The following is a 26693-nucleotide window of genomic DNA, read 5'->3' as shown; positions in this document are numbered from 1 at the left end:
AGTATGATTCATCAGAATGTTCAAGTCATTGAAATTTTCTATCTCTATTCATGATAATTATAAGATGGGAAAATAACAGTAACAGAAATTTTGATGCTTTTACTAGATATTATTTATGGCCATTAATTTTATGAGTAGGCAGTGATGAAAAATTATTTCTTAATTAATTTTATTTGAAGGTATAAATGCATCTTATTTGATGTCTCTAATTAGCAAGACATAAAAAATGGATTGACCATTAACTTTTGAATTAGTACATTGGTTTGAGTTTGTTAGAAATACTCAATACTTTTTGCTCCCAAGCTTTCAAAATTATTTCTCCTGACAATGAGCAAGTCACAATTTACGTACATCACTCACTCTAAGATTTATCCTCTTGAACACATGGATGTTAAGGGTACTTTTTATGTAGGTAACAATGTTTTTGACTATTGTTTCAGCCTACCTTGATGTTATCCTTTTGTTGACAAGTTTAAACACATTATACTCAAGTGGACAAATGAATGGTTGTATTTTTTTTGTTTGAGAAGAGAAGGTTTATGCCTTATCAGGAGCCTATAGGTTAAATTATCTACTGCTAATGCCTAATGGCCTAATGCTAACTCAATTTAGACTTACCTTTTCCACTGACTGGACTAGCCTATAGGTTAAATTATCTACTGCTAATGCCTAATGGCCTAATGCTAACTCGATTTAGACTTACCTATTCCACTGACTGGACTAATAAGGATAAAATTATAGGCGGAATGGTAATAATATGCATTTAAAAATTACTTATTAAAGACAACACTTCTAAAGAATACAGTGTCTCCTATGTTACACATCTACAATGAATTTCTAATTTTATTTCCATATTAATAAAAATTATTTATTCTGTCAATTGATTCATGCCTTGTCTTCAACTTTGCACAAGTGTGCAAAATTTCAGGTTGATTGGACAGGTAAAAGTGTGTTGAATATCGATTATAAAATTTGTAGAAGAAAAAATTATTTTTTTTTAATTTTTCAAATTGCAAAAAAAATTGTTAATTTCAAAATTATATACGGTATTCTGTTAATTGATTAATGCATTGTCTTCAACTTTACGCAAGTGTGCAAAATTTTAGATCAATTGGACAGGTAGAAGTGTGTTGAATATTGATTATAAGATTTGTATCAGACAGATAAACAAACAGACAAGAAGTGAAGTTAAAGAGAAGTGTTGTAAAAAAGCTAAAGAAACACCTATTGGCATAATAAATGGTGGATAGAATGAGACTTTATACTAGGTCCTTATCTCTGCTGATGATTTGTTGTTGAAATCCCTTTTTAATTGAGACAAATACACAAATTCTTAATTTTTTGGCTTCATAAAGTTTAATTTTAAATTTTCTAGTACATTTTGATTTTACTGTTTTCATCCATTGTCAATACCATCCCTCATCTTTTTTATAAAGATTTCAGATGAAAATATCTTGCTATTTATTGTGCCATTGATTCTACGTTTAACATCCATTTGATGAAATCAACAATTTATATAGATATATTTTATACTTCTCTGCATAAAAAACTTCAATTTAGCCCAAGATAATTTCTGTATGGTGTGGTAAAGAAATTAACTTCCAACAACATCTTGAATTTATGAAGAAATTAATGTATATCAAGCATTGAGTGTTTGAGCACTGACTTGCCAGATTTTATAGAAGAATGAATTGGAAATTTGACATGAGCTCAATCCCATTTTGAGTGGATGGATACGAGGAACAAATTGGAGCCATGCACGGATGCTATAAATGCTGTGATAACCGCCAGTGACGATCATGTTGACCAGGAATGTTCTGGCAGGAACATGGCCACTGTGGTCAATATGGTGACAAGTGGTCTGAGCCAAAATAACACTACAAACTCTCCTAAGCAATCTTGTAACAATGGCTCTTCTGTCTGTTCTTCAACTGTCATTGCATCAACTGCTGATGCCACTGGCATCAGTGCCTCATCTTCTAATGATTCTCCTACTCATTTATCCATTAATTGTACAGAAACCGGAAAGATTTTGTCCAACTTACTAATTGCCAAAATACCTGATATTGACTCCAGTGATGTTTCTCCTTCAACTACCTCCATAGTGAAATATTCTGTGGCAACAAAAATGAAGGAAGTCTGTCTTGACAATGAAGAAAACCTTGCCTTCTTTTCTGCTTCACTTGAAGGTACAACAAACTCTGACCATTTTGTATGCAATGACTCATACGGCTCCATGGATGACAAGTCAGAGTTGTCTGGAAACAACATTTCTGCACTCAACAATGCAGAAGTTGAAGTGGAACCAGAACTTACAATTGTGGAGACATCTAATCAACCAAGCACAAGTCTTGGTGAGTGATATAAAGATTTTTTTTTTGTCTCTGTGTGTCTCCCATCATGAAGAAAAATTATAACATAACTTGTAATTTATTATTTTAGGGCTGAAGTTGTTATAGAAAATGCACATATATATAAATGTACATGGCTCTGCTGCTGTGTGCATTTAATATATTGAATTTTTGAAGCATAAATATGTAAGTACCGGTATAAGTCCCTTTGAAAAATAAGTGTTTTCATTAATGAAACACACATTCCTAGTAATTTTTTTAAATATTTATTTTTTCATTAATTCGTCATAAATGCATTGATAGGAGCCTTGGTGCAGCAGGAGTTTTTGCATACATCATAGTTTCAGTTAGTCTATAAAAGATGAAGCTCATTTATAAGCAAGTTAACAATGTTTGTGAATGTAATGTTGTCTATCTATTTGACAGACACAAAGACCTGTTGGCCATTGGTTGTGCATCTGTTGCCAACTTCTGGGCAGCAACAACAGCAGCAGCAGCAACAACAGCAACAGCAGCAACAAGACCAGCAGCAGCAACAACAGCAACAAGATCATCAGCAGCAACAACAGCTGTTGCAGCAGCAGCAGCAACAACAGCAACAGCTGCAGCAACAGCAGCAACAAGACCAGCAGCAACAATACCAGCTGCAACAACAACAATACCAGCTGCAACAACAACAGCCGCAGTTGCTTGTGCACTTTCCGCAGCTTTACGAAGCTGACCGGCAGAAAGGATGGCTTGGGCTCTACGCTGCAGGTCAGTACAAGATTCTTCATGCCTTCCAAATCTGCATTTTCTTTACGACAACAGCAGCAGCAGCAACAACAGCCGCAGCAACAACAGCAGCAGCAGCAACAACACCAGTCGCAGGAACAGCAGCAACAATACCAGCAACAGCAGCAACAACACCAGTTGCAGCAACAACAGCCGCAGTTGCTTGTGCACTTTCCGCAGCTTTACGAAGCTGACCGGCAGAAAGGATGGCTTGGGCTCTACGCTGCAGGTCAGTACAAGATTCTTCATGCCTTCCAAATCTGCATTTTCTTTACGTTTTTTAAACATCGAACATTAATTGTGTTTCATGGAGCATTATTAATGGGATACCTAATTTAATTATATTGATTGTTTGCTCTGCCTTTATTTTATCTTAAGATTGATTTTAGTCTGTTTGCTTTTTTGGCGCATTTTCTCATTTATGGAAAAAAGGCGCTATTGTGCTCGCCATGTCCGTCCGTCCGTCTATCTGTCTGTCCGTCCGTCCGTCCGTCCGTCCGTCCGTCCGTCCGTGATTTTACATTTTTGTCGGCAAGAAAATGCGCTCTCTGTCACTCACTGCAGTGAATACCGAGTTATATTTTTTTTACCGCTGTTTAGTAGCATTGCTGTTATGAACAAACGTCCCGGCCTGCTTATGCTTGTGGTTAGAGAACCAAGGACACTTCGGGTGTTTTGGGTGGAAGTTCTACATCATTCCTACCAAATTTTAAAAATTGGTTGTAGAATATTGGAATAATTTATTTTGAAAAACGAGCAAAATGGATGGGTATAGGCATTCACTAGAATTCTTCCGATTCAGTTTAATATGATAGATAGTATCTTTATCTTGGGCGTATTGGTAACACACAGGGTGGCCCAGTAGTTAAAGTTCAGAGTACAAAGATTGGAGCAGAGAGGCGCGGGTTCGATCCCAGCTCTGTGCTCCAGTTTCTGGTCAGAATCGGCGAGGAGGCCGGGCGGTTAAGCACAGCAGAATTGGAGCAGTGAGTTGTGAGTTTGAGACCGCAACAAGCTGTGAATGTTCTGCGATGTTCAAGAATCGGCAACAGGCCTACGGCCTAATAAACGCTGAAACCGCTATAAACCGCTATTACGCGCGGTTAAAGGAATACCATCGCGCCAGTTACCAGTATAGCGCTGGCTGCCGTGCAGTGAGGGTGTGTGACGCTACCGCTCGGCAACCTTCAGAAGAGATCGCGTTGTTCGTCCATGTGGTTGTCTTACCTGGGCTCGGAATTGTATCCATCGTCATAGCCGTGTCACTTAATTTTCGTGGGTGAGATTTCTCAATGATGTGCAGTACCGGTACCATGAATTATATTTACTCAAAAACTTGTAAATATAATAAATTTTAAATGAGTGAATTGCTTGGGTTGAAATTTCACGTGGTTTTGTGAACGATTATTCTATTTATTTTCATCAGTTCATGGCTTAATTAATGAATGCATTTTACATTTTTCTTCTTGTTTTGGATGAATTTAAGGCAGGGTGTGTTTATTAATTTCGCGATTATGGTATTACGAGATTTGATCGACAGAGATAGTGAACGCTCGCAACGTGGTGGTGCAACCTCCTAGTGCACTGATAGTGAGTTAATAGGCAATCACTATGACACTATCAGTGCACAATCACTCCGCTCAAATTGGCTACTTGGTCTGGGGTTTAGAGTAGGAATGAAAAATTGATTAAGACCAATCATGTATAAAAAAATCGACAAGTACACTATTCATTCACTAAGAAGACTAATGTCGTGCAAGCTCTAATGTTTGACTGGAGTGTTTTGAACATCCTTCTGGTCATATCTGATCCTTCGGGCCATATTCGATCCATCTGACCATATTCCTGGGCAATCTTCTGATCAAATACTAGAGCAAGCTAGGGACACTCACGCAATACTGTGGGTCAAATCCCACGCAATCCGGACCGCGTGGTCAGAGCGTGTCGCCTGCTGTGCCTGCGCGCGCTGCTGCAGACGCGGTGGCTGCAGGCGCTTGCNACATGTAGTGCCGCCTGCAGCGTCGCATGCAGTGACACATGTAGTGCCGCCTGCAGCGTCGCATGCAGTGACACATGTAGTGCCGCCTGCAGCGTCGTCTGCAGTGACACATGTAGTGCCGCCTGTTGTGCCAAGTGATGTATGTGATGATGGGTGTTGGTTGGTGCATAGTTCATGTTATGATGGCTCTGATATGTCTTTTCTAAGATATCAGTTATCATGAGATCTTCATCAAGAAGATATCTCCTACGAACGCTCTTAAAAAATACTTATTATTCCTTTTTATGAAGTGATGATGTTCTCTTGTGTTTTTATGATGTTGTCTTGTGATAACTGTTCGAAATCCTTCTGTTATGTTATCTTGAAGTGCCTCTCATCTGATGGCGCTTGTGATGGCTCTCATGTGATGTGACTTAATAAGATTCCTCTTATGTGATGTTTTTTTTTTGTATGTAATGACGGCTATGTTTTGATTATTCACGATCGGCTGCGTATACCGTATAGATATGATACAGTATAGATGCGTATACCGTATGTATAGATGCGTATACAGTATAGATGCGTATACAGTATAGATGCGTATACCGTATAGATGCGTATACCGTATAGATGCGTATTCCGTATAGATGCGTATACCGTATAGATGCGTATACCGTATAAATGCGTATACATGACGATAGAAATAAAATGCTAATCTGAAGAACCGAATGTAGCTGTATCATTCATATGAATAAATCAGCTGTTGTATCTGAAGTTTCTTTTTATTGATGCTATAGAACCCCATAGCTATTTTTATATCAGACATTATAATCTTTCTGCAATCGCCTTCTGCACCGCGTGGCTCCTACACGTGCCTCGCCTCTGTCTCTAGTGCGGTAAATCCTGTTATCGATTTTGAGGTTATTTTTATATCAGGAACCTATATATCTTTTAGAATTGAGATCAACATGTTAAACTGTGTTCCATGAGAATCACCTCGTGGAATTATCTTCAGAACTTAGACTTACTAATACCACCGGTCGTAAATGCATTTTTTCAACCAATGTCTATTAATAGTTTAATTGTCGCGAATATTATTTTAATAATACTTACGAACGAATAACGGAATTCTTGTAGTGCAGACAGTATTCATTCGTGGTTGTGGATCCACGAATTGACATCGTTATAGATGCTATACGATGACTGCAGGCCTTTTACAGGACAAGCCCTGCATAGCTCAGACTATAACATATGGCCGACAGTTAACAGGCGCGGGAGAGTTGACGGAAAAAAGAGATGTCTCCGGAAGCGACGCGGTTATACCGCTTACATGCCCCTGTATTTATACCCGTGAACGAGCACACCGGAAGTTGCTACATGCCGGCTGTGGGGCTGTTTCATATATATAGACCAATAGGGCGCAAGCAGTCGGAAATTCTTAGTCGGTATATGAGCGTCCGGCAAAGGGAAACTAAAACACGGATGTCTGCTCCAGCGGCTGCGAGAAAGTTGAAGCTCCATATGATGCGGATCTTGTTGAGGCAGGACAGACTGGACCGGTTGCTGCGGCTGAGAAACCGTCATAGGCTTGCACTCAATTCTTACTTTGCTGAACCAGTGAAAGCTACTTCCGTTTTCAAAATAAATGTCTCACTGAATGAGCTCAGCTTGGTGCTCTTTAATAGAATTTTTTAAATTTTCAGATGTCTGTAGAGGATCACGTATGCGCTGTTGGAATGCACTTTGTAATGAACTTCGGTGTTATGCTTATGTTTTTATCTCGACAATTACAACGTGAATGAACGTGAAAGGAAAAATGCATGGAAGTCTTTGTTGTATCGTGATATGAGTTTGTTTTAACTGTTAATTCCCGGATATCCTGTAGTTTAGTCGTACACAATTGCTTGTGTGTCAGGAAACAAAGTCTGTACACATACGGGCATTGTTCCGCATGCAACAATCCCTTTGCTGTGCAGTAGGTACACCATATTACTAGCGCTCTGCTTTACTACGGTCAGACGGTATTTATTGCACTCTCTATGGCTTTGGTTCGGCTTTTTTGTTGTGACAACATTACCATGCAGTATGTAATTCTGGTTATGTAACCTATGTTACCCTAACTGAGAATAGTACAAGATCAGATCTGTGATTTCTGTTCGATACGCATTTAAGTAAAATATTATATTCATGAGCATCATTTTGATCAGCAAATACTAGCACCTCGCAGAACTCGATCGGTGCTTTCTCAGCAAACTCGCTCTTCTCAGCGAGACGTTCATACTTAAGTGCGTAGGGATACATTACATAAGTCGTCATTCGTTGCTCCGTATCATGTATGGGTGTTTCAGCCATAAAAACGTTATCTATTAAGTACAGCTCGTTTGGTGTATTTTATGGCAACCAATTGTTGAAGCACGTTATCTGAACGAGGTGGAGATATGGAGGGGAACGCTAGAGTGCGCGCTTCCTTACTCTGCTTCTGGTGCTGCTCTTTAATTCGCTCTTATTTATTTACTGTGCATGGTTTTTCTATCTGCATGCAAGTCATTGTATTTTTAGCGCATTTTCTCATTTATGGAAAAAAGGCGCTATTGGGCTCGTCATGTCCGTCCGTCTGTCTGCCTGTCCGTCTGTCCGTCCGTCCGTGACTTCACGTTTTTGTCGAGAAAATGCGCTCTCTGTCACTCACTGCAGTGAGTACTGAGTTATATTTTTTTTTCTTACGCTGCGTTCGCCATATTCCTGCCGGTTTAGCCGTCTACCCGGAGGTCACGGCTAGAGAGGGGGCGGGTGGAGGGGGGACTCGCTCCCGGATCTCACCGTGTCCGAGTGTTGAGTCGAGTACAAATAACTGCAGAAATATTACATGCCAGTCTCGTGGTCATGAGCATATAAATTGCGATACATCGTCTGCTGTTTTCATAAAAAATTCTCTTAAAAAAAAACGTCGAAGTTATTTCATAAATAATTCTCACGATAAAACAACGTCGAAGTTGTTATTTCATAAATAATTCTCACAAAAAAACAACGTCGAAGTTGTTAATTCATAAATAATTCTCACGAAAAAACAACGGCGAATATTTTTTCATAAATAATTCTCACAAAAAAATGTCGAAGTTGTTATTTCATAAATAATTCTCACAAAAAACTACATCGAAGTTGTTATTTAGATTTTTCTTATTTAAATGATTAATTTTTCACAATTCGAAGTTGGCCGCTAATGGTGGATGCTTACCGAAAACCTGTATTTATAGGAGTTTGCTCTATGTTGCTCTCATCTTCTTTACGACGATGATGAATTATCTAAATTACTTCAGGAGAATTTCAATGAAGATAAGAAAATTAGGTGGATTATTGGATTAGCTTATAACGTCTCAACGGTCTCATGTTTATTAATCATAGATAAAGTTAGATTTGTTCAAAGCGTAGTGTTTTTTTTTGTATATATAAATGCTTTACTGTAAAATAATCCCCAATTATAAATTATTCGATTGTATTGAATTATAAGTTTTTTAATCAATATATTGTCACTCATACTACACAAGGCTGATAAATAATGTCTCGCGTGCCTGCTTCATTGCGTTCACAAGTGTTGTAGAAATAGCGCTTGAAGAGTCGACTTTTTGATAGCCTCTTCTAAGCGCTTGTGTTCTGGTAAGAATGACGCTGTAAAAACAAGAAATTATAATGGGATATTTGCAAACTGAAGTGCTTAAGCATGATCTTAATACTTTACAATACACAATACAATACACTTTGAGAATTAAGGGTATCTCATAACCTTTTGTCTGCCCCGGTAATTCTCGATACGTACCTGGCTTATTGGTACTAATTACTTTTTTATACAACCCTCAGGTCCGAGATTAAATTTCGGTAATCAAGTGCATGGTTGATATATTTCCAGGTTGGTTTATGTCTCCACATCGTTGGATGTTCTCAGCTGCACTGATAGAAATTATCTGTTCGTTGTCCTGGTTTCGTTGCACTTTTTGATTTTGTGTGGGTAATCCGGTTTGGGCCAGGAACAGGCAAATAAATTCTACGTTCGCTCTCTGCTTGTATTGTGGGTAAGAAAGTGTGTCATTAATTGGACAATGCCATATTTTTCTGGGTGTGGTAATTAAATTAACGTTGCGTTAGTTTGTGACTCTAGCATCTTACTCCTGAAAACCTCGGGTGTGAACTGCACAGTATAGCAATAGCTCACTCACAATAATGAATGAATGAGTTATATTGTCCAAATATTAACAATATGATACGCCCTTTTCCGGACTAAACTGGGTAAGGATGATCTTCACAGGTGTAAAAAAGTAATAAAATTAATCTCTTTCTGGACGAAGTCTCTTCATTTCTGTGAGTGTTGAAGGTTTACTCTTATTCATGTGATGGTATATTAGTCTCAGAGGCTTGTTGGTTCGTCATCACTTTACCCCATCCTTCCTCCAACATTTCGTCTCATTACCTCTTTATTACCTCTTTTATCTCTTTGGACACAACCTTGCCTAATGACCTCTTCTGCCCCCCCCTCTCCTCCCCACGCTCCCCCTGGTGTGGGAGGGGGGGAGGGGAGGTCGCCGGAAGTTGACCGCGAGACTCCCACACACGTTGGGACCTCCCCCCTTCCCCCCGCTCCCCCCCTTCCTCTCGAAGTCGCTCTTCTTACCTTTTATAGTCAACTTCCAGGACTGTTTTTATGCCGGGTTACGCGATGCCCCCAGATTCTGTCCTGCCATACTTTACTACTTGGGGATTAATTTAGTAGGATTTATTATATGATTATTATATACGATAAGAACCATGTCATCTATGATAATAATTATATCGTCTATGATAGTAATAATATTATCTATAATAATAATCGTATCATATATGATATTAATCATATCATCTATGATATTAATTATATCATCTGTAATAATTATCATATCACCTATGATAATAATCATATCATCTCTAATAATAATCATATAATCTATGATAATAATCTTATTATCTATGACAATAATAATGTTATCTATAATAATAATCATATAATCTATGATAAGAATCATATCATCTATGATAATAATCATATTATCAATGATAATACTAATTAATTTAGTTGTAGAGAACCTTGGTATCACATTACCAGGCTGGAAAGATGACATAACACGAGACCTTGACGGCCGACGACTCAGGGCTGACCAACTAACCTTTTGTGTTAGTCTGCCGCATCGAATATTTTCCTGCCTTCCTCGTATTTTTTAAAAGAAACTAAAAAATTTCTGGGCAAAATTGGGGAATAAATAAACAACCGCAACGGAAAGAGTGAATTAATAAAGAATAAAGAAAAGGAATAATTCAACGTCAACGAAACGAAACCTAATTTTTTTGATCGTAGAGTGCAATCTCTGTCGCGAAAAATTCACGTCAGTCAAATATCTTTGATAGTAAAAGAGTTCCCGATTCCGTGATTTCAATGGCTATTCAATACAATGACCTTGCTTATTCAGACTATGTGAAAATAATAAATACATGTTTAGTAAGTTTTATTACACGTCGTGAAAACGCGAATAATTTTAGCCAGGCGACCTCGAACACGACAACTCATTGAATTTGAATGTTCAAATTACTATACAAAATATCCAGTACCGCCATCAACACCACATCATCACTACTTCCGTGACGTTCATTCATCAGTTGCGGGAGCAGCTGCTATACGAACCTCCCTCTCCAACCCTTCCCTACCCCAACATCCCCATATAATTTGGATTCGTCTAATGCCTCTCAAAATATCAGCATAAACCTTTACAATTAAATCACTTGCAAAGGAAGATGTTCCCTGACCAGGCGACTGCCGGACCTAATGGAACTGGAGTTTAGTTTTTATGATTATGTAGGGTTTTAATCTTTATTTATTTAAATTGATTTAAAATCCCGATTTTCAAGAAATTTGTGACTCGTGTAGCAGCTGCTGCCGCAACTTATGAATGAACGCCACGGAAGTAGTGATGATGCCGTGTCCTTGATGACGGTGGTGGTGACGCGACGTGTGGCAGCTGCTGTTGCTGCTTCTGCTTGCCTACTTCATTCATTAATATTGTGTTTACTACACGCAACCATCGGCATGAATGAGGTACGAGCGTTCCAGTGTCGTATAAAGTTCATGCCTGTAACATGAATGTTACGTGACTTTACTAAAATTTTAATACAATTCATAATAACAGTAATAATAATTCTATAGGATAATTTTAATACCTTCACAATAATTTTACATACTATCCACCTCTGTGTGTTTATCAAGTTTGATGTATTTATTTTTTTTTGCACCACGTGTCCGTATTCGTGTAACTGTCCGCGTATATTAATCATTATAGCAATAATAATAATTTAATTGAATCATTTTAATACATTCAGAATAATTTTATATACCATATACCTTTGTGTGTTTATCCAGTTTGATGTATTTGTTGTTTTTTTTTTGCACCACGGGTGCGTATTGTGTGGCGTATATCAAAACCTCATGAGGCGTAGGTGGCATCCATTGGTTTACAATACCTCCCCTTAATTCCCTTCTCCTCCCCCTACTTCCTCCTACTCCCCTACGGTGGGGGGAGGGCAGGAAGCCCCCCAATAACCACGCCCTCGCAGCCCACGCATTACCTCACACGCGGGGAAGACTCCCCCACCCATTCCCAGCCCCATACACCTCAACCCTATTTCGAATTAATTGTTTTTAGTGCATTTTATCATTTATGAAAAAATGCACTATTGTGCTCGCCATGTCCGTCTGTCCGTCCGTCTATCTGTCCGTCTGTCTGTCTGTCCGTCCGTCTGTCTGTCCGTGACTTCACGTTTTCGTCGACGAGAAAATGCGCCCTCTGTCACTCACTGCAGTGAGTACTGAGTAATATTTTTTATGTAAGTTCCTCGGTTGCTACTTAATCATTACGCATATTCTCTGTTTTTATTCTGGACTATGGTCTTATGTTTCTTATGTCCTTAATTCTTATAACTTGCGCGTCCGTAGCTGCAACTTACATCACCATAGAAACCGTTCGCGACTTTTCAATTAAATTACACTGAGAGTCAAAATGATAATTTTTACTCTTGGCGCATGATAATTTTGTTTAAATGTATTATTTGTACTTCATTTGCTCCAAATGTCCTTGGAAAAACAAACCTTCAACGTTAAATCCAAGTGTTGAAGCGTGATGACGCGTGGAACTCGTGTACTATAGTTTTTCGTTATTGGAATGATTATAAGTGTTGGGTAATAATTACCGCTAGACGTTTCACTGCCAAGGTTTGCACAAAACTAACATATGCACTCTCAACGCAATCACACTCTTAAGACTCTCACCTGCACTCTCAACACAATCACACTCTTAAGACTCTCACCTGCACTCTCAACGCAAGCACACTCTTAAGAGTCTCACCTGCACTCTCAACGCAATCACACTCTTAAGACTCTCACCTGCACTCTCAACGCAATCACACTCTCAAGACTCTCACCTCCACCACCCCCCTCCCCCGGTCCAACACCTGCGGACGCTCTCACGCTCGCGTCGTCTCATCCATCCGCTAATCTGTGTCGCTCTTCCGGCGTCCGCGCGCCGGTATCCGCGCTTTCTGTCGGCGCGCTTCCGTCACTCCGCTGGGCGGGACGGTCTGTGCGTCCGGTTCCTGTCGTGTGTCTTTGTCTGCAGAATGTGCGCCTCTCTGTGTCTATCTGCCTGATAGTCTTTTAGTCCGCCTGTCTGTCTTTCTGTGTGTCTGTCTGTTGGTATATCTCTGTTGGTTATATCTGTCTGTCTGTTAGTATTTATTTGGGACTGTCTGCCTGTTAGTCTTTCTGTTTGTTTATATTTATGTGTGTCTGTCTGCCTGTTTGTCTGTATGTTGGTAAATCTGAATGTCTGTTGGTATTTATGTGTGACTGTGTGCGTGTTTGTCTGTCTGTCAGTCAATCTGTCTGCCTGTTTCTTTTTATTGCGTCTATGTGCGTCTGTTTGTCTGTCAATCGATTTACCTGATCGCTGATGTATAAATATATTATGCTTAGCAATAGAGCTTGTCCCTATACAGGCACTCACTCGCATTCTCTGTGCAGAAGACAGTGGCTGTAGTGAGGACTTGGCTCGCTTCCCCCTGGGCGGTGACGAGGGTTGCCCTCTGGTCTGGACTCTAGATCTCACCGCCCTCGTGGCTCTTAGTAAACGTGAGGGATCATTTTAGTTATAGGAATTATTGTTAGGGATTATTTATTTAGTCTGATGCATAAATTATTGGAGCATATACATCTTCAATAGTTTAGCATTAAATAAGTTATTTGTTTTCAGACGAAGTCACCTGAAAGTGTCACATGAATATTCTGTCACGAACTCAGGATGTGGAGATGAGGATTTGTAGGTCCGAGTTCATGAGTATTTGCAGATATTAATTTCTATGAGATTATTAAAGTACCGATCATTGCAGGCGGATGCGGTGCTCTTGTCGTGCGTCACATCCACGACGAAACCATTCATGCCGCCTCTGCACCATTCCATCTCAAACTTCTACACAGCCTAGAACAAAACGAAGTGGAAGCTGAACTGCTGCTAGGAGAAGGCAGTTTGCAGGCAGACAGTCAACGTTTGGATCAATCTCACCAAAAATCTGCGGTTAAAGAAATTATCTCTGAAATATCATCTGTGAATGAGAACGCTCATAAGTGTTTAGTTTCGGACTCTATCTCCGGTGATACAGAATCCACTTCTATTCGGTGTACGCCTGATTCTGTAGATGAATTACAAAATTCGAGATATAAGGAGAAAGCTGCATCTTTATATTCTCCTGAAAATGCAATAGACCTGGTAACCGATTCTGGCCATGGAATCAAATTGAAATGTGCGCAAGATGAATCAAATAATAAGTCTATGACAGTGGCGTCCGTTGAAGAACCTGCATTTGCGTGCAATTCCATCGTTGCGCTTGAATCTACCGGCAACTCTTCGTCAAAGGAATTTGTTGAAAATTCCGTTACTTCTAAGTGTCACAAAGAATCCTCATCTTGCGGTTGTGCATCCGATGTGTTAGAAGAAAGCGTTCCGTGTAAACCTGTTCTTAATTCGATTGCTGCCAAAGAGACGAGTTCGGCAGTCGCGAGTGTTGTATCTGCCTCAGACTCGTCTGATGACGAAGCATGCCAACGAGTGTTGACAGAAGTGGGTGGCTCATGTCCATATCTACTGAAGTTTTCCATTAAAAACATCGATTGCGTTGGCTTGAAAAAATGGCCGTTTTGTAGCGACGATCCACACGTAAAGTTGCGAGTTGTTCCCTCATTGATCTCTGAAACTCCGGCAACAACGACGCCGTGGTTAGGTCGTAGTAGGAGTGCCAGCAAAGGTAAAACTAATAACCCTAGTGTTGTGAGAACTTCAGGGTGTGATAGTAACGCTGCTAGTGTCCATAAAGTGAAGTCAGTGAGCGAGTCTGAAGACGATAAACCAAGGCACGAGAAACGAGCAACGTTGCTCCCTCACCATCGTCTCGAGATCAAAAGCCGCCTTTCCGAAACCAAAATTAACGCTGTAAGTCAGGCCTACTCTTGTCATAACTTTTCTTTATAGCAATTACTTTTTTAATTTTAGGGTTAATTAGCTACGAAGCTATGATTTTCAAACTTGTGTGGTTAGTTAGTAAATATTTGGTGCTTATACATGTTGATTATAATTATAAATTTTCATGTTGCTTTTGCATTCGGAACCTAATTTGACCAAATTGCCCATGTGCACTACGTAGCTAGTGTGGCGGTCAACGTAGTGCATAATTTGTATCTAGTCACGTCTAGTCAATTTGTATCTAGGTCATAAGGCTCACGTGAGGCTGGTTTCCAGGTGCAGCTGCAGGGGCACGTGTCTGAGTACGTGCAATTATCCGTTAAGTCGCGCCTTGGGAGATCAGGGCCGGGCTTTACGCGGCATCACGGCACTACTCTTGTACCTCTGGCACTGCTGCGTCACAAGGCGATTGGGTACGTAATTTCCTCAGTACTACTCTCGTACCTCTGGCACTGCTGCGGCACAAGGCGATTGGGTACGTAATTTCCGCAGTACCACTCTCGTACCTCTTGCACTGCTGCGGCACAAGGCGATTGGGTACGTAATTTCCTCAGTACTACTCTCGTACCTCTGGCACTGCTGCGATTGGGTACGTAATTTCCGCTGTAGCCATCTCTACCTCTGGCACTACTGTGACATAAGGCTATAAAGTACGTGAATTCCGCAGTACTACTCACGTACCTCTGGTTATGCTGCGGCACAAGTCGTTTGGGTACGTAGATTTCTCGTCGCTGTAATTGTACCTCTGACACTGCTGCGACGCGAGGTTATGCCAACATGAGCAAAAATTTCTTTACCAAGTCAAATTAAATATATATGGTTTCTAAACGCCAGCTTTCCAAAGTGTAGTTTAGCGGTAAATAATAGTAGAATAATTAGTTTTAGTAGTTTTGTTCGTATGTACAAATTTAAGAGCTGTGATTATTAGACATGATAATCGATCATCAAATTCTGATCCTGTGTATCTAATATGTTTACAGGAGCACGGGCTTCGAACACTGCTTTGCGCTGTCGTGTAGCTCTGCCCCGTCGGCTGCAACGTCTTCGAAGTGTCTTCCAACTGAACTTGCTTCAGCTGGTCACATCTCTTTCAGCGTTGCCTTCAGCCCACCACCCGTGCCCTCAGAGGAACCTTGCACTCACCATCAGGGCTTGAAATGCCCCTGGGACAACAACCATCTTGCTGGGACTGATAGCGATCGTGGTATTGAAAATAGTTCAAACGCTGTTACTACTTCAGCTGACGCCTCAACTTACAAATCTTCGTGCTTTCGTAATTTGAGTTCCGAGAATGTGACGAATAACAAAGTGCTTGAGGAAACTCTTCCTTCAAACCAAAGGATAAACAGCCAAGTTCTCAGTCTCGGCAACACAATGAAGCTCGTCGATGACGAAGGCGGGCGCTCATGTAGCCCTGTTGTTACGGTCGGCAGCGATTGTGGTCTTCACAATGATCTTAATCAATCGGTCACGCCTAGATCACGACCATGCAGTCGAGATCTTTCTCTTGACCGATCACGCGAATCTGAATGCGTCAGGTTTGAAAGTCCCGTTGACGTGTCGGGTCCAGAATCGTTGTCTTCGAATGAAGCCACAACGAACGTTCCTTGTCACTCAAGAGGATCCTCTACGGACTCGGCCATAAACGGTAACGAAATTTTGACTGAGGCCACTAATCTTGTGAACCGAGCTCCGACAGGCTTTGATAGAGGAAATTTACAAATTATAAGCAAGAAAAAACTTGAGAGTAAAGTAAACAAAACGAAGGATGATGGCAGCGAAGTGTTGTGCAAAAGTTCAAAGGGCGTTTATACGAAAGCCGAACGGGATATTCTGCTCATGAACGGTCATGTCATACAAGGAAAAGAGGCAATTCAGAAAACTCTCCTCACAAACGGTTATGACGCAAAGTTGGCTAAGGAAAATGAATCCTCTAGAATACACATCGGAGAACCAAAAACGAACCTTGCGTTAAAAATGAAGAATGTCGTCAGTAAAATAAATGTCAAAGATTCTGCGGACTTTGTGCGTGGTGAATCTGACTACTCCCCTATCTGGAAGTATTCTAGCCGCAAGTTGGAAATGGAAGACGGGAAACGCAAGAAAGAGGTTATCTACGAGACTGTGTATCCTATGGACGACCTGGATGATGCGAGCTCGTGCCTCACCAGTTCGGTGGAGTCCATTGCATCAGGTGCTCCTGAAGAGGCGCCCCTCAGTGGGGATGGCTCTTCTGAAGACAATCCTCCTCCTCTCCCTCCACGCACAAAGTCTTTGACTAAATCCTCTCTTTCAGGATCTGGTCATAGACCACTGGAGCGGCGCATGGCTTTGCCTTTCTTGGCCCATAAAAGAGCTGTACCAGGACCTCCTTTGGACCGACTCAATAAACCCAGTGACAAACGAACAAAACTTGACCGGAAACTCGACGATGACGAGACACTCGAATCGGCGGTCCTGGTGACTGGGGTTGTTGAGGGTCCAGAAAGAGTCGCGGTGGCTCCCAAACCCGTTCAACGCTGCAAGCCTTCTGCGGCCGACGAAGCCAGACCCAACGCTAACGTATCACGCACTTCCAGTGGAGGAGACAGCGTCCAGTCTGAGCCAAGTGTGAGGCCCAAACAGACTGCAGCTGCCATGAGAACTGAAGCGGACCAAGATAATTCTTTTTCATACGACATAGTTGACCTGGACGAAGTTGGAGGCAGTTGCAGTTCTCTCGGTTCTAGTGCAAGTGCGAGCTGCCTTGAGAACCGCTTCGAGAGCACTGCATGTCCTGTGAATTTGATGAGTACTGAGCAGAACACGATTAAAATTGTCGAAAAAAATAGAAATGCCTTACCTGGTGATATTGACTGCAAAAATCCGGATTCCAATTTAAAAAATAGATCTCAAAGGACGTCAGATGAACCGTGTTCGCATTGTAATTATTTACATTTGAAGAAGGACTGTAATGTCGATAGAAGCGGTGATGTATCTTCCGCTTTGCTTTGTTTTTGCAAGAGTTGGGCGAGTAGTGACGGAAGTGAAGCCGACATAGTGGCAAGTGAAGACGCTCGTTTAAGTTCATGTCCTCATGTGATAACTGAGTCTAGTCAAGGGCAGCACAAACCGGTATCCACTGTTGATCCCGATAAATCTAGTTTGTTTCATAAATGTGGAAAGAGTTCGCACCTCGAGGACACGCCTTGTAAACCAGATCTCATAGAAGTAGTTACGAATTCCGGGAACGAAACTGAGACGAATAATGAAACCCAGAGCATCATGTCTGCAACCACTCCGACATCTGAGGAGCCTACCAACGACGAAACTTTTCACGCAAGTGAAAGTGAATGTAACGCGACCGTGAGCAGCTCTAACTCTCCCGTCCGACGTGTCCGGGACACTGTGAGGGGACGTAAGCGCAGCACCTCGTCTCATCGTCGAGCGAGCGACTCATCCACAAGATGCCCCAGCAGCACCTCTCGCCCCGCAAGTTTATCTTCCCATGCCCCAAGCGACTCGCCCCACCGCCTTAGCGGGTGCTCTCAGCAGAGCGACAGCTTTCCCGAGCCTTACTGGGGGCACGAGCGCGAAGACCTCATGGTGGGATGCTCCGAGTCTACGTGCATGGTGACGAGCGTGGCATCTTCCACGTCGAGTTCGGTGTTCGCCAGTCCAACATTGGAGAACTGCGTGCTCGTGCCTTCGTCCATCGAGAGTGTTTTGGCGGATCAACACGCTCTGGATTGCGGGATTCTATCGTCTGCAGTGAGCGAGGTCACGCGAGAGAGCGCCACAGCTTTGTTATGTCATATCGATGCAAACAACGATGGAAGCAACACCTACGATGCTCACCCCTGCCAGTCGCTGCATCACAGCAGATGCTGTGCCTTGTCCGTAACCCGAGAGGAGGACCACATTTTTGCACTTAGCCAAAGTTCTCCTGACCATGAGCAGGAAGACGAGGAGCCTCCCGCAGTCCCTCCCCATCGGCCAAATTCTTCGATGCTAAATATTCTACGGTGTCCTGACTTGCCTGATAGGTCACTATCGCAAGGGAGCCACACGCCCAGGCCCCCTGAGCGGACCACCAGCGAAGGACGTGTTGTGCACGTTGGTAAGGTGCCTGATGGAGGCACTGGGGCGAGGGAAGCGTCTGATGCAGGCACTGGGGCGAGGGAGGCACCTGATGAATGCACTGAGGCGAGGGTGGCGTCTGATGCAGGCACTGAACCGAAGGAGGGAACGCTGGACGTGGAATGCGCTCGCATTCCACTCGCATCTCCACGCTCGCATCTCAAGCTCGCTCCTGCAGCCGGCGACGCGGGTAAGTTGGTACTTGAAATTAAGACGGCTATGGCTCGAAATATATTTAAGGTCTATTTTTGTTGCATGAATATTCTTTTGTTGTGAGAAGCACTATAAGTAATTGTTCTACACGAGAGAGAATGCGTAAAAGTTTTATTCTAGTTTTTGCTTCAAATTCAGGTTACAGTGAAATTAAACTATAGGTTCATTGTTTATTACGGTATTATGTATTTTTTTAATTTTGTCACATGTTAAAGATTTAACCTACGTTCCACTGCAGAAACACTACCCCAGTCCTATCGAGAAGCAACCGATGTCCTCTCAGCTGTTCTCGACGCCAGGTCAGTTATTCTTACCTTAAAGATGTCCTGCTCTATACGCAAAATGATTTGCTTATATTGCTTTAAATTATGTAGGTATAGGTTTTACGTTTGTATTTTTCAATGAGTCACAAACATTCATATTTTACTCGAGCTGCCAGATTCATCAAGAGACGCATGAAGTCGAAGTAAATCAGTAGCATGACTCCTAATGAATTTCCTCTTTTTTTACTGCGAATTTCGTTCTTAGTTACTCAGTGCAACTACTGTCACTATCATGGTAAGAGCTCTGTAAGTACTTTTAAGTTTTGAATTTTTCGTTTTCCAGCGCTCCTGCAAACTGCTACAGCCAGCTGTGGACCATCGATTCAGGGACAACACAGCGGGAGACGTCAGGCGCAGAGCAGAACGTCTCATCAACCTCAGTTGAGTCTGGCAAATCTGAAGCACGGGTCCCTGTTGCACCGCCACGGCCGAGCAAGATGGCTGCTACTGTCGAGACTGAAAATCAGACAGTGACTAGTGTTCAGTCAGAGAACAACACGGTGGCCGCGGCCGAGGCCTTGAATCTGGAAAAAACTGTCGAAGCAAAAGACTGTTTTTCATCTGAAGAAAGAACGAGTGATGCAGGTCAATCAATTTCTTCTGATGTAAGAGAAAGTGAGGAGTGTAATGTTGATCCGAAACCAGAATTGGAGCTTGACGAAATGAGCGTGACCGAGGCTGGAGAAGCACCACAACCGATTTGCTGTGATGACGATGGTAATGATGGTGACGCTGATGTTACTGTTCGTCAAGATGCACTGGCAGATGTGAATAGAATTGTCGATGATGATGTGACGTCACCACGCAGCAAGACGTTCTGCAGGAAAGTGGCTTACTATGGCAACAAGCGCCGCGACTCCTGGCACCAGATACGGGCCTCCCTCGACGCTTCTGCCTCCGTCGGGAGTTCGGCTGCAGCATCCGATGCCAACGATGAATCGCGCGACTCTTCGTCTCCTCCAGCTTACCCGTGTGAACTTTCATCCTTGAACAACCCACAAGATCCCTCGTCTGCTTTTGGTGACGCCACCGACGCCGCATCAGCTCTTGACTGTGATGTCAACTCCTCGCTTTCGACGCACCACTACGAGGCAATTTCAGGCGTCACCTCCGTCAGTTCATCACAAGCGTCCCGCGATTCGCATGTCCAATCACCTCCACCAGTTGACGCAGCTACTGTCATGTTATCGCTTAGAGGAGAATTTCCTCGAGCTGTCCGACCTTCTGACATTAATTCCCCTCAGTCAGCGAGGGTCGCCGCCTCCACGTATCTACCTCCTCGTGCAGCTCCTCCTCCTCTTCCCCCTCCTCGACCTGCAAGTCGCTCCTCGCGGGGCGTCCTCCCCCTGCCAGAGTGCCGGAGCTCAACTCCCCCTCAACTGCCGCCCCCTCTCTCGGGCACGTGTTTGGGGGGAGCGCGGGCCCGACACCAGGGATCCGGGTTACTCAACAATCAATGGGTAAGTAAGTAGTTCGGAATAAATTTTCCTTTTGCTTCTTGTTGCTCATCGACTTGATGTATTTTGTTTGTTGGTGGGCGTCTACCGAAAATGAACTTAATTCAAGTGTACTTTGAGTTTAAATGCGACCAATTTTAATTATTTATTTGCTCAATAGAACGAATTTGTATATTAACACTTTGTATATTAACAATTATTTTTGGATAAAATAAAATTCATATTTTTTATGCCGAACTCAGGCCTCTGCAGGAAGTCCCAGTGAAGAATCAGCTCCAGAAGACGGTCCTTTGGATGCTGCAGCTTCTGAAGAACGTGTTAGCGGTGCGTCCAAAATTAGATTTCACTTCATGGTATAAGATTCAAACAATGACGATCTTCTCCCATGCAAATACCTATCTCATTATTATCTCATATCTTTCGTGTTCGTAATCGAAAATTGTCTTTAGTTTGCCCTCTCAAGATTTTTCTTATTTAAGGAAGTTCTAAATATTTATCAATTCACGATGTTTTTAAGTTAAGCTTTGGGTTCTTATTCATTACAGACACATTAGGTCTGGGCACCAGAAGTCACGACACGAGTACGCGCCTTCCGTCCATCCCAGAAAGGAGCGTGAGAATGCAGCGAGTGAACATCCCTCCTGGGGAGGAACCTCTTCCCTCGAAGTGGGAAGCTCGTATAGACACTCACGGTCGCATCTTCTACATCGACCACGTGAACCGCACGACGACGTGGCTACGGCCGTCCTGTGCCACAGCACAGAACCACGTCTCCAACTGCCACAAACTGCAGCGTCAACAGTTGGACCGTCGCTACCAGAGCATCAGACGTACCATCTCGTCCAGACGCCCAGAACTTGATGAGCTTCCACCCACGCCCATGCAGGGACGATCGCCACTAGCACCTCTCTCTACGCCCGATCTCATCCCTCCTAACACGTTTGCTCCATCACCTCCTTGTTCATCATCGTTCGCTTCTCCTCCGTCATCCTTAGCACCTTCTCCTCCCACCATCACCCTTGTTTCCCCTCCTCCCTCTTCTCAAAGCACCTCTCCTCCTACTATTGCTGGGGCTAGACCGCTTTCCTCTCCAACCTCTGCTCCTCTTCTCCAGCCTGATGTGAGTGGACCCTCAGAAAGCTCAGTTTCAGAACGACGGGAACTCTTATTGCAGCTTCCTGCTGTCAAATTCTTATCGAGACCAGACTTTTTCCTCATTTTGAACACAAACCCGTGTGCGAGCGCAATGTATGAGCGCAGTAGCAGCCTACGCCACATGATTTCAAGGATCCGACGAGATGGACTAGCGTTTGCTCGCTACCAACACAACCGCGACCTGGTGACCATCGTTAACCTCTTCGCAGACCGTGACCGCGAGTTGCAGTCAAACTGGGAGGCCAAGTACGACCGCGCTGGTAAAATGTTTTTCATTGATCACACCAGCAAGACAACTACCTTCATGGACCCTCGTCTTCCAACTGAACCTGACGAACCTGTGGGGGCCTCGTCAATGCCCTCTGGCAGGCTGTCGGTTCCCCCGCAGGGCGCTCACCGTTCATCCAGAGGCAACACTGGCGACTCGACGATCCCTCCTCCACGACCTGCGACTACGATAGGCGGCCTCAACAGCAACCAGTCGAGCGGGCTGTCCCTGCCCACCGCCTACAACGAGAAGGTCGTAGCCTGGCTACGGCAGGCTAATATCATGGACATATTGTGTGAGCGCCAGAGCAGCCTTAGGAACGCCGCCAGTGCTCCACTAAGAGAGAAAATTGCGGCTCTTCGTCAGGAGGGAACCACGGCGCTCACAAGACTTTGTCATGACATCGACCTCACCATACTGCTCAGGTGAATGGGTGTTCAGTGCCATTAACCAGGTGCTTAAAGATATTCCTGACATTTGGAAATCCTATGTTTTCTAAAAATAATGTGTTGGAATTCGATTATAAGCTAGATGTTGAAGCTCACTTGTTACATCGCAAGTCTTATTTCAGAGAAAAATGTGTTTTTAAGCCAATCACCTGCAAAGCTTAAAAGTTATCTGGCAAATCGCACACGTGCAACGCGAGTTCGGATATAGTCGAGACAAACCTGCTCCTGTATCGTTTACGTCCTACTAAATTCTAATTTTTATTGCCTAAATTGTTTCACATATTATCATTGCTAAATTAATGTATTAATTATAGGTTCGTACTTTTTTAGTCCGTTGTCTTGACAAGTACACACTTCTTAATTTCTTATGACTAAGTTAATAGGAGTGCATGCCATTTTATGGAACCCTGATCCACCCTAACGCTGCATCTCATTCCACAGTTTATTCGAGCACGAGATCATGACGTACGTACCGCCGGCGTTCAGCTCACCCTCGCCCTCACCTTCTCCTCAAGCCTCTCCAGCCCTCCCTCGCGCCGTCAGAGCCCCGGCTCCCTACCGAAGAGATTTCGAAACCAAACTGAAGAACTTCTACAGAAAACTCGAGGCAAAAGGTTTCGGCCAAGGTCCCGGAAAACTCAAGCTGAACATCAGACGAGAGCGTTTACTTGAAGACGCTTTCACCAAGATCATGGCTGCGGGCAAGAAGGATTTGCAAAAGTCTAAGCTTTACATCGTCTTTAATGGAGAAGAAGGCTTGGACTATGGTGGCCCATCCCGGGAATTCTTTTTCTTGTTGTCACGCGAGTTATTCAACCCGTACTACGGTCTGTTCGAGTACTCTGCGAACGACACGTACACAGTTCAAATATCACCCATGTCGGCATTCGTGGAGCGGTACCCTGACTGGTTCCGCTTCTGTGGACGAGTGTTGGGGCTGGCGCTGGTGCATCAATACCTACTTGACGTCTTCTTCACGAGGCCTTTCTATAAAGCCCTCCTCAGGAGGTTAGTGTCACTTTTGTGCCACAGGCTTTATTTTATTACCAAATTTCACCCCCTTTCCTGTTCATTAGTGTTGCAATAAATGATTAAAGGGGTTATTCAAAAAGCCTGAAATAACGCTGGTCGCTTTGAATATTCAGCCGGTAACTTAAAATATCGACTTATTCATAACTTCACAATTTCTTTTAACATCATTATTTTACTTTAAATTCGTGAAACTTTACTTCGCAAGCAACGTTTCTAACACCGTAACTATGCGCAGTCCCGTGTCGCTGTCGGATGTAGAGGCGCTGGACGCAGAGTTCCACCAGTCGTTGCTGTGGGTGAAAGACAACGACCTCAGCACCGCCCCTCTGGACCTCACCTTCGTCGTCACAGAGGAGCTTTGTGGCCGCGCTGTCGACAAGGAACTCAAGCCTGGCGGCAAGAACATTCCTGTCACCGAGAAAAATAAAAAGGTTTGTGATTCTCCATCGTAGTTGCGATCATTAATGATGAACGTTTTTTTCACGGTTCTTGCATGTATAACAATGAACAAGAAGGTTGGTGTGTTAGAGCGTAAACATTGACATGTAAGGACAAAATGGGGTGAAGAACGCGGCAATGAGAGGCATGAAATGAAGAAAATCGTGAAGGAGGGCATAAGCTACCGTTATATACAATTGGCCCAAAAGTAATATGGATACGTACGTGTAGGTAGAAGGGTTGTTTCTTCGCCCATTAAGTCTAATTCGTCGGAACTGAATCATTACATAATCGTTCTGACAGCCTTCTGGTTCACATATATTAGTAATGAACTCCTGGCATTTTAGTATTTTTGCGCTGATATAAACTCGCAGAGAAACGTTCTTGCTTATCTTTAATTTAGAGAAATGCCCTTGCGTGGGTGGGTAAACTTCCACATAGAATTTATTCCACAAGTTACTCACTTCAATTGCACCTGGAGCGATACAATTAATAATCTAAATTCGCTTATTTGTCATCTGAAACCTTTCTTTAATGATGCGTACAATTTTCATCTTTTTGTAACTGTAAACGATAAGTTTTTCCTGTTGCTTTCTCGTTACTTATGTTTTGATCTCGTTCGTATATATTTCGATTTATATAGTATATTTTATGAAACAGTTTTTTGTCGAGGAAGCAATTTTTATTATTTTTCTTCCCATTTTTTTGGTTAACTTTTATTTTGGAGATACTTCTTTCGGCAAAAATGAGTTGGCTCCTTTTCCTATAAACCATATATATTTTTTTACCACATTTTCTTCATTTTTTCAAACTTTTCTTTTTAAACGTAAAGAGAAATGAAAACCTTTTTTATTGTTTATTTTTTATTACGATTGTTACAAAGTATTTAGCAGTAATTATAAAAAAAGAAATGTGCATGCTAAAAACACCCATTCGACGACACTGGCTGTCGCAGCAAGTTTAGTAACTGTGGACTGTAGTTCCCACTGACACATCCTATCTTTGCAATTCCTTTGCCCCTGCCAGGCGTAAGATTAGACGAGAACACTTGTTTGACACGTAAAATGGCTCAAAAAGGCTTGAAATCGACGAGTATATATACGTATGCAGCTGGTTTTTATAGGTTGTGTTTTTACCAACATACGATTGAAGAAAGATTATTTTGTGAAGACGAGTATGCACATTTATGCCGGAGAAGGAACAATTAGCAAACATTAGCTATACTATTATGAACTGGATCCGGAATTAAGGGATTCGAGACAACGGTATTTTGGACTGCAGGCATCACAGATCCCCAGCTAGACCAGGCTATCCTTGTTAAATATAATTTTCATGGTAGATTGTATTAGCAATGGTCGCCCCCAGGAGTACCTTGAGCGCATGGTGCGGTGGCGTCTGGAGCGCGGTGTGACGAGTCAGACGGAGGCGCTGCTCAGAGGCTTCCATGAGGTACTGGAGCCTCGCCACGTGCAGCTCTTTGACGCCAGGGACCTGGAACTTGTCATCGCCGGCACCCTCGAGATCGACGTGCTCGACTGGAGGAAAAACACCGAATACAGATCAGGTTAGTCCGTCATAACAATATATTATCACTCATTTATATTTGTGAGCTGATACTCCCTTAATGTCATACAATTTTTTTAGATTGATGAACCAATCATTTTTTTTTAGATATGAGGAACTCTCACTTGAAAAAAGCTTCGTCTAGAATCAATGAAAATATTATTTCTTCATGGTTGAGTTAATTCGTTGGTAATAACAGGTTACCACGACGCGCACCCGGTGGTGCAGTGGTTCTGGCTCGCCATCGAGCGTTTCAGCAACGAACGTCGGCTGCGGCTACTGCAGTTCGTCACGGGCACCTCATCCATCCCATACGAGGGATTTGCCGCCCTCAGGGGCAGCAATGGTCCTCGCAAGTTCTGCATCGAAAAGTGGGGCAAGCCTTCCAGTCTGCCCAGGTACTTATATTCCCGTTTTGGTGAGATGTGAAGGCTAAATTTGTAGTCTCGTCTGGGCGAAATGTGTAGTTCCATTGGTTGAAAGTCTGCAGATGAAGATTAATGTGAATGATTTACAGATAATCTTTGATTTTAAGTACCAGTATTTGACATTTAGGTTCGGCGCTAAACAAAGGAGTTTTAGAAGTTACCAACAGATTAATCTACCCATTCGTAATTAAGTTTTGTGCAACGTAAAGTTTTCTATATGAAGGTAATATCAACATGCTTTTTCACTGTTCGATGATATTCATGATATTGATGTCGACGCAGAGCGCACACTTGCTTCAACCGCCTTGACCTGCCGCCGTACCCGTCGCCCGAGATGCTGCACGACAAGCTGCTGCTCGCTGTCGAGGAAACCGCCACCTTCGGCATCGAGTGAGGGGCACGAGGCATAGAGCGAAGGACGCCGCATGGAGTCGGGGCTGCTGCTCGCTGTCGAGGAGACCGCCAACTTTGGCATCGAGTGACGGGTGCACCGTGGCAACGAGTGAGGGGTTCACACTCGGCATCGAGTGATGGATGTGTCGTTCAAACACCTGAAGTCAA

At 42.9% G+C, this 26693-nt stretch overlaps 2 protein-coding genes across 4 annotated transcripts; both read left to right on the top strand.

Annotated features, from left to right (window-relative positions):
- The first annotated feature begins 1483 nt into the window (after positions 1 to 1483).
- LOC125178947 lies at positions 1484 to 13438 on the top strand. Its single transcript, XM_047883871.1, has 5 exons — positions 1484 to 2354; positions 2778 to 2800; positions 12552 to 12701; positions 13171 to 13303; positions 13425 to 13438. The coding sequence occupies exons 1-5, from the start codon at positions 1730 to 1732 to the stop codon at positions 13436 to 13438; spliced, it is 945 nt and encodes a 314-aa protein (XP_047739827.1). The 5' UTR covers positions 1484 to 1729.
- On the top strand, positions 3276 to 26528 carry LOC108669949. Of its 3 annotated transcripts, none has more exons than XM_047883872.1 (14): positions 3276 to 3354; positions 13196 to 13303; positions 13561 to 14657; positions 14964 to 15100; positions 15668 to 18996; positions 19258 to 19318; positions 19626 to 20802; positions 21042 to 21123; positions 21345 to 22647; positions 23113 to 23679; positions 23939 to 24134; positions 25507 to 25705; positions 25904 to 26102; positions 26415 to 26528. In XM_047883872.1, exons 3-14 carry the CDS (start codon positions 14001 to 14003, stop codon positions 26524 to 26526), a joined length of 8019 nt encoding a protein of 2672 aa, XP_047739828.1. In that variant the 5' UTR covers positions 3276 to 3354; positions 13196 to 13303; positions 13561 to 14000; the 3' UTR covers positions 26527 to 26528. The 3 variants fall into 3 exon arrangements, with proteins under 3 accessions (XP_047739828.1, XP_047739829.1, XP_018012884.2); XM_047883873.1 differs by lacking the exon at positions 3276 to 3354 and adding an exon at positions 4369 to 4404; XM_018157395.2 differs by lacking the exons at positions 3276 to 3354; positions 13196 to 13303; positions 13561 to 14657; positions 14964 to 15100 and adding an exon at positions 15125 to 15162.
- Positions 26529 to 26693: the final 165 nt, after the last annotated feature.

Source organism: Hyalella azteca, unplaced genomic scaffold (genome assembly GCF_000764305.2).
Source record: "Hyalella azteca isolate HAZT.00-mixed unplaced genomic scaffold, Hazt_2.0.2 contig13900, whole genome shotgun sequence".
In the NCBI taxonomy this organism is placed as follows: domain Eukaryota; kingdom Metazoa; phylum Arthropoda; class Malacostraca; order Amphipoda; family Hyalellidae; genus Hyalella; species Hyalella azteca.
This window is presented reverse-complemented; position numbering and strand designations above follow the sequence as displayed.